Genomic DNA, 21,432 nt, shown 5'->3' on the forward strand with positions numbered 1-21,432 from the left:
GTTTCTCTTCCCCCACCCCTCCTGAGCTCACCCAGGGGGCCAGATACCCACACCCCCTCCCCACCCAGAGCCCGGCTGTGGGGCCCCCTCTTGATCAGATATGCCCCCCACCGAGCTCAGCCATGGGCCCCCACCTGCCCTGAAACCTGGCCATGATCCCCCCCATCCCTCAGAGCCAGGGATCCAGAGGGCGAAACAGCATGATGCTGGGTTCCAGGCTTGCATGGAGTCTCCCTGCATGCCCCCGCCTCCTTCCCTCCCTCAGGGCGTGCTGGGAACTGCAGCTGCTAGGAACTCACTACTCTTCCTTCCCGGCCCCCGCGGCCGGTGTCTTCTCTGTGAGAACTGGGCTCTGCCGGATCCAGCAGCCCCTAGTGGTGACCAGCAGCACAGCAGCCCATTTCTGTGGGGGAAAGGAAATTCTGCACGCAAAACAGTAATTTCTGCAAAATTCTGCATTGCGCAGTGGCGCAGAATCCCCCCAGGAGTAGTGCTTTAACCAAAAGGCCTTTTCATCCAGACAAAAGCATTCCTGTACCTTCTGGTTTTGCATTGGTAGAACAGTTAGTTAAAATGCAAGAGAGTTTTACTTTGCTTAAATGGACTAAAGAGAATGTTGGTTATTTAATGGCGAGATTTTTCCAAAGTGGGGTTGGGTGTGCATCCTCTGGGAATTGGGTGCCTAGCTCTGTTTTGTGCCTGTGAAAATCTCCTCTTTTTTCTTTTAGTTAAAAAAACAAAACAAAACAAAACAAAAAAACAACAGAAGCTATCTAATTTGGTGACCTATTATTGTACAATCCTTCCCCAGACTTCGCTTCCATATTTCGGGGTTAGTGAAGCTCTGTAAAGTTGTCAGAGATGCTGGTACAGTCATTTACTGAAGTGAAAATTACACAGCAGCCCCAGTGCCGTGTAAGAAAAATGGCATATGCTTTCAAAAAGCACGGTGTGCTTTTCAGCTTGAACTTTCCTTAGCCTCACAAAGACCCGAGTGTCTTCTGTGGGTCCAGAGTTCCCTCCTATTTGAAAATGTTTTACTGCCTGGTATCTGCCAGCTTGATCATTTTGCTTTTACTCTCTGTGACTTTTGGAGGGTTTGGCTGCTCTTATAAATGTGCCATTCTGACCATAAGAAGGAGACTGAGGGACTTTTACTGGATGCCTTTTGCATGGGAAATTCCATTTGAGCCGGAGCCCCACCACTTGAAGAGCTGACAGCATTGGACCCTGTATCATATCGATGGAGAGGCCGAGATACTTCTCTGGCTGTTCTTGCCTGTATTGCATTAGCTATTGTCTAAGAACATTGCTTCAATACAGCAGCTGATTGATGTGCACTGTTACCAATAATGGTATTTTCAGGATATAGTCACTTGTATTTGGTTTCTATTTGACCTTGTGCAGCTCTGCCTCTTGAGAAATATGAAGGAACACTGAGCAGCATGCTCCAGGTTTGCGGTTAAGGACAGGTCAGATATTGGTGTACCAGCAACTGCTCTTCCCCCAAAGGTTCCCCATGTAAGGTCCCGTTCGATGTTTCTCTTTTTTGGCTGTTTAATAAAATCCCTAGTTCAGTGTGCAAACAAATGAACTTCTCAGGCACCACTTCCCCTATTTCAGAAACTCAGACACAGACAACCGATAGCACTACCATAAAGAATGTGTTCTAAGGAGACAAGCTCAGGGGCCTGTTCTCCAGTCAAGTCCACTTTTTTAACAGCTTCTTTAAAAATCCATGTGACTTTAGACCTGGTGCCAGACTGACTCTTCTGGAAACAGAACTCCTCTGTCCATCCCCAGAACAAGTACCGCTCAGGATGGGTTTGGGGCAAGGTACTGGGACTTGGGAGATTGGGTTCAGTTTCCTGCTCAACCACTGACTTCCTGTCTGACTTTAGGCAAGTCACTTAGGCCCAGATTCTTAAAGGTGTTTAGGCGTTGCTCCACTCACCATTGCAACATGTCAGTCTGATTTTCAAAAGTGGCTTAGCACTCAGGAGCCTAAATCTCATTTAAAGCCACTGGGACTTAGACTCCTAAAGTGCCTAATTCCCTTTTTAAAATGACACTTTTAAAAATCTGGGTCTGAGTTTCTCTGGGCCTCAGTTTCCCATCTGTAAAATGTGGATAATGATGCTTCCCTACCTCACAGGGAAGTTTGTGAAGATAAACTCATTATTGCTTGTGAGGTGGCTCAGCCATCAAGGCTATGCAATTACTTTGCTTGCATTGAGATAGCGGCAGTGCAAAATCATAGACTCATAGAATATCAGAGTATGAAAAGACCTCAGGAGGTCATCTAGTCCAACCCCCTGCTCAAGGCAGGACCAATCCCCAACTAAGTCATCCCAACCAGGGCTTTGTCAAGCTGGGCCTTAAAAACGTCTATGGATGGAGATTCTACCACCTCCCTAGGTAACCCATTCCAGTGCTTCACCACCCTCCTAGGGAAATAGAGTTTCCTAATATCCAACCTAGACCTCCCCCTCTGCAACTTGAGACCATTACTCCTTGTTCTGTCATCTGCCACCGCTGAGAACAGCTGAGCTCCATCCTTTTTGGAACCCCCCCTTCAGGTAGTTGAAGGCTGCTATCAAATCCTCTCTCATGCGTCTCTTCTGCAGACTAAACAAGCCCAGTTTCCTCAGCTTCTCCTCATAAGTCATGTGCCCCAGCCCCCTAATAATTTTTGTTGCCCTCTGCTGGACTATCTCCAATTTGCCCACATCCTTTCTGTAGTGGGGGGCCCAAAACTGGACGCAATACTCCAGGTGTGGCCTCACCAGTGCCAAATAGAGGACAATAATCACTTTCCTTGATCTGCTGGCAATGCTCCTACTAATGCAGCCCAATATGCTGCTAGCCTTCTTGACAACAAGGACACACTGCTGACTCATATCCAGCTTCTCGTCCACTGTAATCCCCAGGTCCTTTTCTGCAGAACTGCTGCTTAGCCAGTCAGTCCCCAGCCTGTAGCAGCGCATGGGATTCTTCCTTACTAAGTTCAGGACTCTGCACTTGTCCTTGTTGAAGCTCATCAGATTTCTTTTGGCTCAATCCTCCAATTTGTCTAGGTCACTCTGGACCCTATCTCTACCCTCCAGTGTATCTACCTCTCCCCCCAGCTTAGTGTCATCTGTGAACTTGCTGAGGGTGCAGTTCATCCCATCATCCAGATCATTAATGAAGACGTTGAACAAAACTGACCACTGGGACACGCTGCTTGATACCGGCTGCCAACTAGACATCGAGCCGTTGATCACTACCCATTGAGCCTGACAATCTAGCCAGATTTCTATCCACCTTGTAGTCCATTCATCCAATCCATACTTTTTTAGCTTGCTGGCAAGAATATTGTGGGAGACCATATCAAAAGCTTTGCTAAAGTCAAGGTATATCACATCCACCGCTTTCCCCATATCCACAGAGCCTGTTATCTCATTATAGAAGGCAATCAGGTTGGGCAGGCATGACTTACCCTTGAGAAGTTGCCCACCTCTGTGCCCTGTCCCTTGCTTATGCTACCATCTAGCCATCGGATGTTAGCAACTTGATGCTCTGGGTAAAAACCAAACCAGAGATGTAAGCAACTCTGTAGCCCGTTAATGTAGACTGAGTTAACTAGTACCGTAGCCTGTAGTTCTCTGTCAGCTGCCGTCACATCAGGTTGCTTATGCTGATGGCATGACCCGACTGCTAATAAGAGTTATTACAAGATCGTGTCTCTGTTTGTGTGTTGTTCCTTCTCGTATGCAATACTTAGGCAAACCTGTGTGGAGGGTTTGATTATTATCTGAATGTCGCTGAAGGGAGGGAAAAAAAGCCCATCTGCTCTACAAAGAGACAGTCAAAAGAGCGGGCTCTGTGACTAAATAAATTCACATCTGTTAAGCAGAGCCATCAAACGGCCGGCAGGGGACCAAATGCAAATCATATGTTGAAACCACAACTATGAGTGAGATGACATACAAAAAAGGGTGCCTGGAAGTATTGATCCATGTGAGTGGCCTCTGGTTTCTCTAATTATTCTCTTTCCCCTATATCAGTTCACTGTGCAAATGAGGCAGCACCACAGTGACACGTGCGTGTGTTTTTCTTTGTGCATGATTAACCAACTTTACTGCACCAGCTCATAGCAGCAATCGGAAGCTGAGCAGAGCAATGAACTGCAGTAGCAGAATGTAGAGGACTGGTGGGCCCAGGTGGCTAACAGTTCAGACTAAAGCTAGTCCCTGGAAACATGACCGCAGTAAGGATTAGCACCGAGGGTGCTAGCCTTAAGAAGTTGGCCTGCCTTGGGCAGTGGTTCTCTTTTGGGAAGTCTTAGTTACTGCCATCTAGAGGGAGCCTAATAGAGACAGACTGGAAATATCCCCTTTATTATTGGTATTGCCTGTAAAAGCAAAGGGACAACCCAGACCTCTGCTTTGGTTGGACTGTCAGCCCCCGACCAGTCTGAGGCTTGTCTTGCTGTTGGCAGTTCAGTTATTTTTTAGCATTAAAAAAAAAAAAGTGGGTGTAAAGAATAATGAAGAAGGCGAGACTTCTTTATAGCATATGTGGAAAAGTCCCTTCCCTGAGGAGTAAGTTTCTTTATACATCTGCTAACTACAGACGGTGAAGTTTTTTGAACATTTTGTTGTTGTTGAAAAATGGACTTATTTTTCAAAATCAGAATTTTTCTTTTTTGGAAATTTTACATTTTTAATGAAAATGAAGAAAATTAGCCACTTTTTAATTGTGTAGGTGTTTCCCCCTCTTTGCGCCCCTCTTTTCAGTGGCAAAAGGGAAAAAGGACAAGGGAGGAGGGAAATGGATGGAAGAGGGGAAACAAAAAAGGACAGTTCCAAAACCTGACAATTTTGGATACAAAGTCAAGCGAACAGGAAATCATTCCTTTCTGTAACCTGGAGAACAGCAATGGCTTTGAAAATGTTAATTTAATTTTTTGGGGCCAGCTCTCTGACTAACTCAACAGCGTCCCTTTGCAAAGCATAAATCAGAGGTGGTAGCTAAAGTGATCTATACATTGGCTTTGAAACACCTCGACTCTCTGAAGTCACAGGTTTTGATTCTTGGCTGGGCCACCATAGCTCTTTCTATTTCAGAGGCGGATTGGTCTGCATGAGTTTTCTTGAGGCAACCTCAAGAATTGAGACCTGTTCAATTTGAGTACATAAAGATTGCCCAGGACTTTCTACCCCCAGTATTTTTGCCCCCGTCCTCCTAGTTATCCTGTTGTGCCACGGGTGACCACTGATTACTGGATGTCCGACTTAAGGCCGGCTTTGTGCAGATTCTGCCCACAGCTCCAGTCACAGCAGCAGATGCCCAGGACTTGTGCACCTCATGCCTGAAGAGGTCTCAAGCTGGACACTTGAAATCAGGGGCCAATTCTGAAAAATTGGCAGTAATTGTCTGCCCCACAGGTGACCCCATTTTCCTGGCGATGGGGTTCCTGCACATATGTGCAGTAGTTTATGAAGCAGTTCAGATCTTTGGGGTTGAAAGGACTGTCAGATATTAGTAACTGTCTTATTTTTGAAGGAAAAATACTATATCTGCAGAGAGCATTGAGACATCTGTATGCTTTGCAGACACTAATATGTGGGGGTTGGCTTTGACCCATCAGGCAGCTACCTTTGTGCTGGGCAGTTAATTCCTTTATTTAGTTTTATGCATACTAGTCATGTGCTCTCGTGTCATAGAAGTAACTTAAAAACAGAACACAGCTAAGAACCAGACCTAACTAAAATGCAACAGTACAATTCAGTATCGCCCCCTGTTAGCACACACCAGACAGCTCACCAAGCTCAAATCCCCCTTCCTATTGCCCATGCATACAACTTCCTCCTCCCACTCCCATTTTGAAAAGCTGTGGTGAAAACGATGACCTTTGCAGCATATCCCACCACAAGGGATCAGCTTGTTTGGACCAGCCTAGCAACTATTTTGTTGCCATTCTGTGAGCCTATCTAGCTCATAAGTGTCGTTTTTAGAAGAGCATATAGATGGCGCACCCCTGCATGACTTCATTATTCAAGATCTGAGCTACAGAACATCGAGCTACTAAAGAGGACAAGAACATATGTAACTCGGTCCAGCTAGCTGACATTTCATAATACAGCATGCCTCTACGGCACTGTCCAGCAGAGGATCTGAAAGTGCTGTGCTACCATTCCTGAGCTGAGTCGCTTAAAAACCCACATAAGTGTTGTTATCCCCAAGATCCAGATGGACAGACTCAGGCGAACGGGGAATCGGCTTGCTGAAGGTAACACAGAAAGCTAGCCGCAGAGCCAGGCAAGAATCCAGAGTTCAACTCCCAAGCCTGTGCTTTGGTCATCAGATTGTAAACACAGTAATAGTGGAACCTGTGGTGTGTATTAATAAAAAATAATAAAGGACCCAGGGGGTTTACACCTGATCTGTGGCACCCTGGTCCTTATTTTCCTACACTTCTGCAATAGTAGTGAATAGTAGATCTTTATTTAAAGAGCCATCTTCCAAATATAACAAAGCGGCATGGAGGTCTTTGCCATGCGGCTTTATTTTGCATTCGTTGCATCTAAAAAAACCCACATTTGTCCCAGTGGCTGCAGCCTCGGTTTTGCTGACACTGGCAGTGGGCTTCAGTGGCCTGAATAAGGAATGGACTTTTGATCACATCGAGGTCTTTCCTTTTGCTTTGTGTTGCAGGACTGGGGTTTCGGAACATGAAAATCATGTCCCCCTTGGTAACAAATCTGTTGTCAGACAGCTTTGAGGTTTGGTGTCTCTCAGCGCCGGCGATGGTTCCTATAAAGGTCTCTCTGAACTTCCCTTCCTCTAAGTTTTCATCATATTCTTTAGCATCTGCCTGCCATCAGCTCCTGCTTTCTCCCAGCAGGTGAGGCAGATTAAGGCCAGATCCCTTTGGTTCGTGGGATTCAGGCTTTGCGATGGAAAGGGGCTGTTTGTCCTGCCTCTGTTTGCTAGGTGCCATAGGCTGGCCTCTCGGCTGATGCCTGCGAGCTGCCAATAATGTGTTACCATGCGCTACTCTTTGGCAGAGAGGAGAAAGGAGCCTCTTCCGCTGAGGGGGATGGTTTCCTCTTGACTCTTTGGCCATTGCCCGGAGCGAATGCCCTTCCTGTGTGACCCTCTGTGTGCTCTCTGTCCCCTCCCCACTACCGGCTGCTGCTGTCTCCCTCGTCCTCCTTGGGTCAGACCCTCAGCTGATGTAAACCAGCCTGGTACCATTTACGTCATTTGCACCAGCAGAGGGTCTGCCTCCTGTGTCTCCGTGGTAAGGGAGCAGTATAGAGAGGAGCGGGGGCGTTGTGCTGTGCTGCGGCGGAGAAAGCACAGAAGGGGTTTGCAGGGTAGAGGCTTCGCTCCCTGTTAATGGCTGAGAGCTGGGGAGAAAATATTGAGGGGCTCAGGTGGGAAGAAGCGACCCATGGACTAGGGAAGGGCTGGACTTTGGCCCTACACAAAGTTGCTGCCCATGCAGCCCTCAAGTAGTTGTCTTGGATCTGGGGTCTGGTTGCCTCTTAACCCAGCATGCAGCTAAGCGATAAGTTTGCCCCGTCCTTTCCTGTGTGCAGTCATCTCCAGCCCCTGGGCTCACCGCATTTCTGTTCCATCACCCAGAGCTTTCAGCCTGGTCGCTCTCGAAAGGCCTGGCCCTTTCTCAAGCGTTCATCCAGCTGCCCATGCTTTACCCTCCATACTTACATCATTCCTTGTCATTTTATAAATAAATCTATTAGGCTTCCATCTCCAACTCCTCTCTGAGATCTCCGGCATTCTCTCCACAAGTTTGGAGGTAAATTTGCTAGTATGAGAGGTCTAATGAACTGGAAGAAACTTGTCTGGCTTGGAGCCGCATCCTGGCTCCTCCCTTCAGGTCCAGCAGTGAGCTTTGCTGCCTCTGAGTCAGCATTTTGGGCAAGACATCTGGTCAGTCCACTTTGCAGCAATTGCCCTGGGATCTCTAATGACCACAAGTGGTTGAGGCCTCAGGTTAACGTCTTATTCCATATGATTGTGTTTGGGCATGTTGAGGATTGTCTTGTACAGCAGAAGTCAGGCATCTGCTTGCTCCCTGGCGGAGCAGTGACACGTTCATTAGAGACAGATTAGATTAGCTAGATCTATCTATCTCCAGGGAGTCTGCACTTCTTTTGGTTTCAATGCAGATGGGTCAGTCAAGTTCAATTTATTGGGTTTTCAAAGCATAGTTTGTTCTGACACTGAGATGTGACATGCCTGCAAATGGAAGGCTTCAGTCTTCAGCTTTGTTGTTTGTTTTCAGCAGCAGTTGAATCCAGATGGCTCCTGTATAGCTCTCAAAACTATTAATATAGTTAAATTGAAGAAGGATGAAGAATATTTTTTTTCAGTGTGTACTTGGCTGTAGAGAGAAACTAGAGGAAGGACAGTTTTGACTGAGCACCAGAAGAGGGATGACGGGGGGCATTAGATCTAATGTAGTATGACGTCAATATCTTACATGCCCCGTATCCGGTGAACACAAAGTAGATGATGCAGGAGGATGGGTTAGATGATCCCCAACCCTTTGCCCCCTTTCCCATCTGTAACTTCTCTACGACTTTCTTCCCCCATTAGGCCTGACCTGCACTTAAGTTGTGTTGTCAGTTTGGAGTGTGGAAAAAAACCCAACACCCCTAATTGCTATAGTTGGGCTGGCAAAAGCCCTAGTGTAGATGCAGCTATACAGGAAAAAAGTCTCTCCCCAGTATAACTTATTTCATTTGCGGAACTGGCATAGGCTAGACTGGCCAAAAAAAAACACTTGCTAGTTTAAACGGCATCTCCGTTATGGGGATTTGCCAGTGTAGCCGCAGCAGTATAATTATCCTGGTAAACTCTTTCGAGTGTAGACAAGGCCTTAGTCTGTGGAAGTCTGTAGTCTCCTAAATGCTGTGGTCGAAGTCCTGTTGTTGAGGCACTTAAAGCCACAGTGACATGGTACTGGAGAATATACTGTAAGGTAGGGGTGGGGCAAGCTATGTCCTGCGGGCCGCGTCCGGCCCGTGAACCATTTTAATCTGGCCCTCGAGCTTCTGCTGGGGAGCGGAGTCTGGGGCTTGCCCTGCTTCGCGCAGTTCCCAGAAGCAGCAGCATGTCTCCCCACCGGCTCCTACGCGTAGGGGCAGCCAGGGGCTCCACACGCTTCCCCTGCCCCAAGCGCTGCCCCAGCCAATGGGAACTGCAGGGGTGGTGCCTGTGCATGGGGAAGCTCGCAGAGCCGCCTAGAGGCGCCTCTGCATAGGAGCTGGAAGTGGGACATGACACTGCTTTTGGGAGCTGCTTGAGGTAAACGCCTGTATCCCTGATCCCCTCCTGGGCCCCAGCCTCTTGCCCCTGCCCTGATCCCCCTCCTTTCCTCCGAATCCCTTGGTCCAGCCTAGAGCACCCTCCTGCACCCCAAACTCCTCATCCCCGGCCCCACCCCAGAGTCCAGCCGGAGCCCTCATTCCCCTCATGCCCCAACCCACTTCCCCAGCCCTGGTCCCCCTCCCGCACCCTGAACTCCTAATTTCTGGCCCCACCCCAGAGCTTGCACCCCCCAGCTGGAGCCCTCAGTCCCTCCCGCACCCCAATTTTGTGAGCATTCATGGCTTGCCACACAATTTCCATACCCAGATGTAGCCCTCGGGCCAAAACGTTTGCCCGCCCCTTCTGTAAGGAATAATCCAGCGTTGGAAGCGGATGGGACCACATGAGCTTGGTAGGTGTGTTCCTCCTCCAATTCCAAGGTATATGAGTGATGTCCCACACCAGGAGGTTATGCTGCAAATTGGTGAATGCTTCTAGTAGCGTTGCTTGGCAGAAGAGGGACATAGATGCTTTCAGGAGGATGGTCAGAAGGGTGTAACATCCAGCCATAACTGAGCACTTGCAGAGTGTGCTGGGTCTGGAGAAGAGGCAGGGGAGAACTTATTCCCATTGAGACACGCTGCTAAGGACTGAAGAAAGGAAACAGCAAATGCTCCGAAACTCTTACAGACAAAGAACAAACCCAGATTCAGGGAGAGATCAGAAGGAAGGGGGCTAGGAGTAAATCTGCGTTAAAGTTCATGTACACTCAGAAAAGTGACTGCAAAAACAGCACCTTCTTATGCAGCTCATCTGCACCTGGTGGGTCTGTCTACACCGCGGCTGGCAGATGGATTCACGCTAGTGAGGCTAGACATAATGCACAAAAAAAGCAGTGTGGATGTTGTGGCTCTGGTTGCAGGCTCGGGCTAACCACCTGAGCTCAGGCCCCGGCAGGCGTGTGAACTTGAGAGACCACGCTGCTTCTCTCAGCCGGCTAGCGTGAGTGTGTCTACCCAGGCTTACTCCCAGCTGCAGGGGAGAGATACGCAGTGTGTCTTGGAGTCACTTGGACTCACGTTAGGTCTACAGACCCAGTCTGTAGAGGTGGAACCGAGTTGATTTTGTCTTGCATGTTGTCCAAACCATCAAAGTTCTCCTTGCAGAATCCTTGTTGCTGGTGTGATGTGTGAGGGGCAGAAAACCCATATCCATGGACGGGGGGAAGTTTCATGACTTGTTAACTCTGCTGACTTGACCTGGATATTATTGAGAAAGGATTAAACACGGAACCCTGCATAGTCTAATTACTTTTTAACTGGGATCCTTTACATTTTAAAACAGAAAAATCAGTGCTGTTCATTGCGCAGTTCAACAATGATGAAGGAGTTCAAAAGCGATCATGGTTTGGCTTTTCAAATGGCAGTTACAGATATGAAATTGACGAGGGGAAATAACTTATGGCAAATCTATCACAGGAGAGCTTGAGGTGCTTTTCTAAGTAACCACAGCACTTCCAAGGGGTTGGTTAAAGCCCCCAAATGCGACTGGAATTTTGACTTCATATCCCTGCTTGGAAGCCATGAGAAATGTAAAATCTCACTCCTAGAGCTTGCTGGCTACAAATGGAGAAATAAACTCACTTAATGTCTAGAGGGGAATGGGGCCAGGAGAAATGAGCAGCTTTGGGTATTTATAAAGAACAAATCTCCCTGGTCAGTCTTGATTTCTGCATTCAGCAGAATTAGTGGATGAGGGGGACCAAGTAGAGAGTTGGATTTAGATTTAGTGTCTCTTGGCATCTCAAATGAAAAACAAACTTAGATTGGCTTCAACAGGAACCACGTCCTATGGATTAACAGAGTACAAGCCTGTACATAAAGGGTAACCATACATGGCACTGCATTGAGTTGGGAGAGGTGTCCATGTGACTTGACGCTAAGACTTGTTTTTGTGAATGATTTGGAGGAGGCAGTAAGGGCAGAATATGCCTCTTCCTGTGTAGTTGTGTTGCACGAGGGTTGGGAAGGGTACGTGGGTGACCCCTGGTGCACCTGCAGTGTGGGTGTGGGCCCTTAGGAGAACAGGGGAGGGGGGACACTTGCACTGCTTGGTGTGTTAGTTGACCCAGCAGGGCCATGTCTTGGCAGGGCTCCATCCCTGGATGCTAGCAGAGCAGAGCCACAGTGGGATTCTCCGGCTGCACCTGGAGTCTGCCAATAAGGCAGTCCCTGCCTGCAGGAGCTTACAATGTACGTTACACACAGATAGTCCAAAGAAAGCATTGTACGTGTATGGGAAATTACAGCTCGGGATCAAGCCACGTGATAAGTGAGCTGACGGGAGGTTCCGCTTCCGTGGTGTTGGTGGATTTTAAGGCCGGAGAGGTAATTAGAGGCGTAGGCATAGAAGGAAATGAGAGCCTAGATTAAGGATGGTGCTGGCAGTGTAGAAATACGCATTGGTTGAAACAAAACATTTCTCCCCATGAGATGCCACCGTGACTTCCATAAGCAGTTTCTTTGCTTTGGGGACAAATCCTTCGTTCTCTTACACTCCCACAGCTCCAGCAGCTCCCGAGGAGCATTTGGTCTGTGTTGCAAAAGGAGAGGTGAAATTAAGATTTACTTGGGTAGAGTCTCATTATGGAAAAATCAGCCTGTCTCAACTCCGTCGGAGACGAACGCGCTGACGCTGTCGAGTGGAGGCAAATTGGTACTCCAGCCTTCCATTGCTTATCTGATCGGAGGGTAAATTGAGTTTGGATCCTCTTCACGTTATCCCTTTGCTTTCTTTCAGCGGTGAATGGCATCCAGTAATTAAAAGCAAAACAGACCTTGTCAGGCTCTTGTTGTTGTTTAGTGTTATGCTCTCTGATATACCTGGGCTGACATTTTGAGATAATGTGGTCTTGTCTTGGGACTGATGAATTCCAGTTCCCTGTTGTGCTACATTCTTTTATAGTGAGAATTCTCTGAATTATGGCTTTAAGATTGTCTGAATGACAGGACAGGAGCCAATTAGTTCCCTTATCTGTACAGCTTGATTCTGCACATTCCTCTTAACGTTACTTATCGTTGGTACTTAAGGTTAGTGCCATATTGGATACGACCATTGGCCCATCCGGTCTGACTTTCCCCACCTCCAGCAGTGGCCTGATACCTAATGCCTCAAGCTTCACAGAGTGCTGTTACAGGTGGCTTGTCCCGTAAGGGCTGAGGGGCCTGGAGCTAGCCAGCCCTGGTTGCTGCAGAGGCCCAGCAGACGGTATTCCTCTGGAAGGAGCCGCGGGAACCTGCGGGGAGAAGGGGGATGCTCTAGCAGAGACTGCGGAAAGACTCCTGTAAGGAAGACCCTGAGACCAGGGGAACTTGTCCCAGCGAGGAGGACTGGGAGTAGTCGCCTGCTAAGGCGGGAGGAGGAGGAGACAGAGACAGGGTGTCTCAGAGTGACAGACAGGCTTCAGAGGGGCGCTCGAGGCAGCTGACCCTGGGAGAAAGCACCAGCTGACTGGCTGTCAGTTTCCACTTGCCGTGTACTTGATCATTTTCCCCCGTTTATTTTTAAGTGACCAGTCCTGGAATATGGTGTTGGGTTCCAGTGTCCACACTTCAGAAAAGGTTTCAGCAGAGAGCTACAAGAATAACTGAAGGTCTGGAAAGCCTGCCGTAGAGTGAGAGACTAAGGGAGCTCACTCTGTTTTGTTTATCCAAGGGAAGTTTGAGGTGCTTTGATCATGGTCTACAAGTACCTACACGGAGAAGAGATTTCTGATAATAGACAGTGCTTTAATTCAGCTGAAAAAGGCATAATGAGATCCAGTGGTTGGGAAGTGAAGCTAGAAACAAAGTGTACTTTTGTCAGTGAGGATAATTAACAATTGGATTAACTTACCTAGCGGTGTAGTGGATTCTCCATTACAGTAAGTCAAGTCTCTATCTGAAGTTAAACACGAGTTATGGGCTTGATGCAGAAATTACTGGGTGAGATTTTATGGCCTGCTTTACCCAAAGTGCAGATGATCCTAATGGCCTCATCTGGCCTTAGAGTCGATGGAAGAAGCAGGGTTTTAGGAGGGAATTGACTGAGGAGACGGTAGCGGTTTGGGAAACCGGCGTTGCCGAGGGGGGTTCCATGGATGGAGAACGCCGTGGGAGAAGGCACGGAGTTGGGAGCTAGAAGGAAATAATTGGAGCGTTGCTGTCAGCATGGAGGGCCTGTCTATGTGTGAGAGAGGGAACCAGGATAGGAGGCCAAGGCAGGATTTTGTAATGCACTGAATGTGAGAGCAAGGAGTTTGCACTTGATATGCCGGCCAAAGGGGGAGCCTATGGAAGGAGTCAGAGGGGATAGGGTCCCCTCTGTTGGGGGGGGATGGTAATTGGAGACAGAACATGGCAAATTTGGTATGGTTTGGTTTATTCAGGTTTGTCAGGAGGGACTCACTGAACGGAAACTGGCTGACAAATCCGGAATGATTTTCTTGATGAAGAATTGACAGGGACGCAGCAGATGTAATCTGCAGCTTCGCTTTTCAGTATGCGCTTTCGACCCAGCCGTTGACTTCAGTGGCAGCAGAAGCAGGCCCTCAATCCACGAAGTCATCCCGTGTGGGTGAGGAGCAGTAATTGTCTCAGACAGCGAGAGGCCGAGGGAGCTTGAGACGGTTACTTTCCCCAGGGTGGCAGATGTGTAGTGAAGAGCCACAGGGATTCATAGCAAGTCTGATGGTGGTTCACTGAAAATGACGGTAGCCTGGAAGGAGGAACACGACGTGTTTCACTGTAGGAGTGTGTAAAGCTGCCTGGGGCGTGGCACGGACAATAACGATTGTCAGCATCCATCCTTTCTGTTTCTACCCTGTCACCCCCTCTTCGAGTCCCTTTGCTGATTTCCTGTCTCCAGTGTCAGAGCCACACTCGCTGCCTTGGCTCTCCACTGCTGTCCGGCTGCCTGCATGTCTGCTCTCGTGCCACTGCTCATGTTCTGCCATGCCGTCCATCTTAATGCTCCTTTTTCCGCATTCCCCCGTTCCGGTGCCTTGTCTCCCTCTGCCCCTGCCCCGTAACCTCCTCCCTCCTGTGGTACACCGCCCCCCCCCTCCTCTTAGTGTCTCACTTCTTTCACCACTGATTTCTCCATCCCCTTGTGAAGTCCTGCACCTACCTATTATTGAGCTATTAAAAAACGTGCAGTTTGCATAAAACTACAGCAGGCAAAATATCACTTCTGTAACTATTACTAATTCAGTGAAGTGTTTGGAGATGCATCTGTAGGAAGCATGAATCGCTAATCTCATAGTTAGGCATTGATGCTAATCTTGGATTTTCTGGGGTGTATATTATCATTTGCTGGGGAAAAAAAATCAGATCTGGTGAGTAGGTGTGAGAAGGTCTGAGCTGAATGTAGGACTTAGTTTCTTGTTCACGAGATGCGCTGATGGGCTTAATGGGCTGATCCAACTCGCATTTGGGTAGGGTTATGGATTTGGTGGGGTTTACATTATCAGCATTAAGTTATAAGCCCAAGTGGTGCGTTTTTGGTGTTTGGTCTCCATTGTGAAATGGCTGCATGGTTGACACCATTGACAGGGTGGCAGAGTAGGATTGCGGTACATCTACAGTGTTCACGTAGGGGCTGTACCTGGACTAGTAGAAGTTTGATAGGTCAAGATTGAGCAGCACTGAGGGAGAGGTGGGGCTGTCCGCTTATCCTGCACTGCACCTATCGGATTGTTGCCCATTTAACCAGTCACACTAACATGTGCATTTAAAAAAAGCAAAGTTTGGTTTTAGCTGCTGAGTCAATCATTTTCCTTTTGTATTTTGTGAGACTTGCAACATGAGTGGATGAATTTTGCTTGTTTTGGGGTATGTCTACACTACCCGCCGGATCGGCGGGCAGTGATTGATCCAGTGGGGATTGATTTATCACGTCTACTCTAGACGCGATAAATCGACCCCTGAGCCCTCTCCCGTCGACTCCTGTGCTCCAGCGCAGCGAGAGGCGCAAGCAGAGTTGATGAGGGAGCAGCAGCAGTCGACTCACTGCAGTCAAAACACCACGGTAAGTCGATCTAAGTACTGGAGCTGGGCTGGAGGCATGGATGGGAAAAGGGAACTTGTTTGGGACATCTTAACTGGCACAGATAGAGAGAAGAGAGAAAAAATACATAGGAGAAGATGAGCAAGAGCAAAGGAGAAACAGAAGAGACTAAAGGGGAAATAATAAAAATATCAGAAATACTTTTGAGAATAGGAGAGCCAGGGTCACGCACGGGCTCAGAACGAGTGGCTGAGATACAGCAGTGCGGTCGCTATGTTCCCAGATTGGCTATTAATATGTTCTAGTCTTTAGGCTCATTAATAGCAAGGTTCCATCGCTGTTTTGCTCAGCCCACTGCACTGCATCCTTGCTGCTGAGATTGGCATTACTAATTTGGCCCTTCAGCCCATGCTACCTTGCGTGGTGAATCTCTCAGATGGCATAGGCTCCTTGGGTCATGTCACTATGTGGGTGGGAGACGAATCAGGAGTTGTCGAAAGTAGCTTGAACAGCTTTGTGGGTACCCTTGTTGCGGAGTCTGTAGTGAGATAATGCCCCAGTGTGGTGCTAGGGGGCGCTGTGCTGTGGGATGTGCCATCTTCCAGCTGCCATGTAAATGCTGGGCATTCCCCACCCAGCCCAGTTGGAATTAAATTCCAGGGCACCTTCAACAGTGCTTGCTGGGCGCAGTGCGGCATGATTAGCCCTCCTGGCCCTCCGGGTTGAGGGGCTGCATTGCTGTCCCTTCTTTGCACCCAGGCTGTTAGCGTGGTTTGATCGCTTTGATCTGGAGCTTGTGGGGATGTGGGAAGAGGAGGGGGATCTTCTTTGTTTTGATGAGAACTTGTTTCTGGTTCCGTAAACCCTGGCGCTGGGAACAGCAGGTTGCAGGACAGCGTGGAGCGGTTAGCGGGATTTCCTCTCTGGCCTTGCGGGCGGACCTGCCTTCCATTTCTTGCTTTCAGAATGATGCTGTCATCTGGTAATATGAGACCAAGAAGCAGAGGGTGGAGGGTGGTCACCTGGTTTCCTGGGGCTCTGCCACCGGAAAGTTGCTGGTGTGAATTGTGTTGCATGCTGCATCTCAGCAGCTCCACTAGGGAGCATAACATTCAGAGTCCAGTTCAGAGGCACCTGCAGCGCTACTGCTATCTTCTTTTAGAGCTGCGTAGTTCCTGCCAGGTCCGCAGCACCCATGGGCACCAGCCGGCCTGTGATGTTTTATTTCTCCACCAGTGGTTGGTCTCCTCTTATTGGGGGTGGTTTCTGGGTTGGCTAGATTAAGTTGGGCACGAGCCCTTGGCTGGGAGGGAAACTACTGACTGAATATTTAGATCCAAGATGTGGAAAACGAGGTGCACAGCAGTGAAATGGATTGGTGCGGGTCCCACAGGGGGTTTGTGGTAGAGGCAAGGGTAGAACCCAGATCCCCAACTCTATCCTGTGCTTTGACCACAAGATTATCCTTACCAACCAGCATCTCAGTGGAATTAACTCCTCACATAGGGAGTTGTTGCTGTCTGGAATAAATAATCCGTGACCGTAATAAATACAATTCTAATTGCTAAGTTAATTTTAGAAAGGCATTGGTGTGAATAGCTGGTCTCTGTTCTGTTGCCCACCACTGCAAAGACACATGTATTCTCAAGTAGCAAATCCCTGAGGCTGGCCTGTACTTACAAACACAGGACAAGCCTGGGCTTCTTCCTGGGCTGTGTTTTTAGGAATCCCCCTCTATCACCTATTGCCTCTTAGGTAGACTCTGCTTTTTATGCTTCTCGGGGGAAATAGTGAGATGCAGCTGTTCTGCCTGCCATGGTGAGTCAGCAGAGTAACTCTGCATCCCCCCCCCCACCCAGGGTCCTGAAGCTTGGCACACCTGGCCCCCATTATACGAATCTTTAGAAGTATATTCTGAAGAGTGAGCTCTAGATGATCAAGTTAGGACAGGCTTCAATACGTGTCCAGGTGTATCACCATGCTGCTGAAACACTTCCTTAGAGCCGTGTGTGGAATGTGAGGGCCATGTGACGGAAGCTTTTACTTCGCAGCGCCAAGAATGTGCCTGTGTTGGCAGGGCGTGGGGGACAACCGCTGGGCTCTACAGTGGAGTCCGTGAAGAGATGTTTGGTCTCCAGCGGAGGTGGTAGATGGCAGAAGCAGCTGCCCATTTTCCTTCAGATTCCAGCTGCTGACCTTCAACAGGTGATTTGTGACTGCCACTCCTGGCTTAGGAAAACCGCTCCGTGAGAGACAGTCGCATGGATTTCTGTGCGTGCGGCCGCAGAGCTGTGTCAGAGTGGTTAGAGCGCTGCAGCCCTGCAGAGTTCAGTAATCATTTCTCTCTATGGGCTTGTACACCTGGCAGCATTCACCCCCGTCCCCAGCTCAGTGGATAGTTCTCACCAATTAATACGTTCATTTGCGGGAGCTAGATCTGCCCTCACGCACCAGCCCCGTCGGAATGCGATTGGAGAGCAGCTCTTTTCGCAAATCCTGCCAGAGACTCGGTTGTCTCGCTGTTCACAGCTGGAGGTGTTTTTTCACAACGGTGATCAGATAATGTCCCTGGCTCCGTCTTCTTCCTGCGCTGATTCTTCCCATGCTTTCTGCTTTAGTTGATCAAAGGAAACCTCTTCAAATCCAGTCTCCAGAGCCTGCCGGGGTTTTGTTGCCTAGTGGAATTTTTCTAACCTAAACAAGAGTATGGGAGGCTGAAGTGACGGTAGGCAGTGGATGCAAAATGAATTAACCCCTTCAGTACTGAGAGAGTGGATGTCACAGGGGACTAGTAAAGGAATATGTGGCCTTTACTGCCTTGCCATTGTTCACATTCATAGATAGATAATGACTAAAAGTCATTGACATCAGGTGGCTGTTTGATGGCCTGTGTGGAAATGCATTGGTTGGTTTCAGTGCAGTCCCTAGTGGACTGATTATTTCTGGGTCAAATTTTTCAAAGCATCTCAATCTGGTTTTCAGAAGTGATTTAGATGCTTAGGAGCCTAAAGCCAAGAATTACATAAATAACTAGTGATTTTGTTTGCCTTGGTTTTCATGTGTCCAAGTCGAGGTCCCTGAAAGGGGCCTGATTTTCAGAGGGTGGGTGTCCAGAATCAGCATGCTTGACAGTGTCTTGAGTTGGAGGTCTGTAACGGGTCGGACTCACCCCCACAGCGCCTCCTGCTGGTGACTCCGGGAATTAGCTCGATCCAGCCAACGGAGCACCCTCTGCAGGCTGGTGATCCACCTGTCTTCAGGCCCCCGTGTCCCTCCCTGGACCCGGTGCCCTTTTACATGGGGTGCTGCCCCCTGGCAGTAACCCCTTTCTCTCTGGGTCTCCCCTCCTTAGGGAACCCTCACCCTCTATCCCCACCTTGCCTCAGTATTTGGCTACTGACAGTCATTGTCTAGCCCCACACCCTGGGGCAGACTGCAGTATCAGCCACTCATGACTGGCAAAGTTGGGTTTGGACCTGCTGCCTTGGCCTACCCCTAGGTTGCCCCCTGCAACTCCCAGTACCTGTTGGCCCACTGCTAGGCCGCAGCTTGGGGCTTTCTTGGCTAGAGCTCCTCAGCTCCTCAGCCTTCCCCAGCCCTGCTGCACTCAGGTATCCAGTTTCAAGCTCCTAAGCAGCCAGGCCCATCTCTCTCTATAGCCAGAGAGAGACTGTCTGGGCCTCTGGCTTCCCTGGCCTTTTTATAAGGCCTGTGGCTCAGTTTGGGGCGTGGCCTCAGCTGCAGCCACTTCCCTAATCAGCCCAGCCTAAAGCAGCAGCTCTCAAGCCCTGCCAGGCCACTTTTTAAACCCCTCTCAGTAGGAGCAGGGTCCATCCTGCTACAAGGTCCAAAAACAGAGGCATCCAAAATCAGTTGCTTTTGAAAATGCCGGCCTGAGAAGTTTCCTTGAAAGTCAATGGGACTGTGGCTGCTAAATGCCTGAATGAGCTTTGAATATGGGAGTAAGGCTCTTTAGGTGACTTAAGGTGAAATTTTCAAACCCCCCCCCGTCAGTCTGTATGGGCACTTTTCACCATGGTATCTGAGCACCTCACTGACACTGCGGAATGTATCCTCACAGCTTCCTTGCAAAGTTAGGGCAGGTTTATCCCCATTGTACTGAGGCAGGCAGAGATTTTCCAAGGTGTCACCCAGCTCTCCTTCACAGCAGGGAAGTCATCAGCACAGTTTCATTAGTGGTCCCTCTGTGGCAGCCTTGCTCTGGAGGCTAAGATTTGAACTGGCTGTGGAACTGGAAGCAACCATCGTGCTGAGAACCCCCGTTTCCAACTCAAAAGGGAGGTGGAGCCGATTCCTCCCCACTATCCTGCCAGCATGCCTCAGCTTTGATCTGGGGAGGGGGCCTACCTCTTAAGGGTAAGGGGGGGGCAGGATTCAGCTCCATTCTAGCTCTCTTTGCTGAGAGGCAAAGCTGCTGCCTCTGACATACTGTTGTAGGGATAAATAGGCAAATTCATATGCCAAGTCATAAAGAGAAACCTTCACACACACGAAGGGTTTTGTGTATTTATATTTTACAAGTAAATAAAAAGAAGTTCCTGGGTTGTTTTTTTTTTTTCCAGTTTAAAAACCTAATGTTTTTTTTTTTTCTTCTCATCCTTCCCCAGATCTGAACCATGTCCCACCCATCATGGCTGCCGCCAAAGAACACCAATGAACCCATCGGTCACGTCACTGCAAGAATGGAGACCACGCATGCTTTTGGGACCCCCAGCATCTCTGTGTCCACGCAGCAGACGCCAAAGAAGTTTGCACCCGTTGTTGCACCAAAGCCAAAGTACAATCCATACAAACAGCCGGGGAGTGATGGTAAGCAACCTTTGGAAAGGAGCCTCATGGCATGGCAAGTTCTCCATGCGATCTCTGCGAAATACAAGGGTGTTTACCTGGTGAAACTGACCCCTATGCTGTTTTCACTGCCCATTTCACCCATTCTCTGTATCTGATTTAGGGGAATTAGCCCCCTTATGCTATATGCTCATGAGTTACTCTAGATTACTGACACCTTCTTTGAGGTTACCTGCTTACAGAGCAGTTCAAATGATAATCTTGGGGTAGCTTTTGAGCGTGTTCCTTCCAGCTATCCTCACATTATTTAAAAAAAAAATCATTGTGGGCTCCATCTTATTTTCTTAACAGTCGATGCCGACATCCGCTTTCTAAGGCCATTCCTTTCAAGGTGTTTGTGTATTTGGTGTGTAACCACTTGGGCTGATCCAAAGACGTTGTGCTGGCAGGGGGAGGGTTAGGGCTTGTGCGCTGGCTTAGTGAGAAGTACTAGGCAAAGTACTAAGTTTGGGGACGTGGCAGGATGATAGGGCAAGTTGTTGGCAGAACTGCTGTCCAACCAATTGGATGAATTCAGGATTACGGCTCCCTCGGTACCTCAAATTCTTAAGAATTAATATTTTAAATGAATAATTGTTTATAGGGATATTTATATGACCGTTGCAACAGCATCTGGACACGTTATATAATTAAAACAAAACCTGAACTCACATGGCCTAACAGGACATCATAACCACCACCGATACTTTGGTCCTCCTCCACCTACCACTTTATAAACGCCCTACGTTTAACACACTGTATCAGATACTTGGGCCGCATGCTGAATCACGATGCTCTGAAGCTTGGTGTCTTGTAGATCCAACCAGCAGAGCGAGGAAGTGCCAAAGTGAGGGACACTCAGCTGAGAGTGCCTCCGGGGCTCAGCTCCAGTCACTTGTCAGGAGAAGCCCCTCCAAAGTTCTGAATCGGTCAAAGAGGGTCAGTGGCAAGACTTCCATTGATCGTAATAGAGACACAAGGTGGGGGAGGTGATATCTTTTATTGGACCAACTTCTGTTGCTGAAAGAGTCAGGCTTCTGAGATGCACAAGGCTCTTCTTCAGGTCATCTTGGTTGTAATTTGTGAGAGATGGGACTCCTGGCTTGTTGGCATATGATGGGAGTTCTGTTTGCACATAATAGATTATAATTACAGCAGGTTGAAAAATGCGAGGGGGCTTTCCTGTGAAATTTTTCAATTCTATGTGGG

At 48.6% G+C, this 21,432-nt stretch overlaps 1 protein-coding gene across 8 annotated transcripts in view; it reads left to right on the forward strand.

The window, feature by feature from the left end:
* Nucleotides 1-21,432, forward strand: part of LOC123377191 (LIM domain containing preferred translocation partner in lipoma) — a 498,276-nt gene that overhangs the window by 225,902 nt on the left and 250,942 nt on the right. For all 8 annotated transcript variants that reach the window (XM_045029748.1, XM_045029745.1, XM_045029746.1 and 5 more), the window contains one exon: nt 20,004-20,205. In XM_045029748.1, coding sequence (XP_044885683.1) covers nt 20,013-20,205 — 193 coding nt within the window. In that variant the 5' untranslated portion in view covers nt 20,004-20,012. The remainder of the gene's footprint in view (nt 1-20,003; nt 20,206-21,432) is intronic.

The sequence above is a fragment of the Mauremys mutica genome, chromosome 9, assembly GCF_020497125.1.
Source record: "Mauremys mutica isolate MM-2020 ecotype Southern chromosome 9, ASM2049712v1, whole genome shotgun sequence".
NCBI lineage: Eukaryota > Metazoa > Chordata > Testudines > Geoemydidae > Mauremys > Mauremys mutica.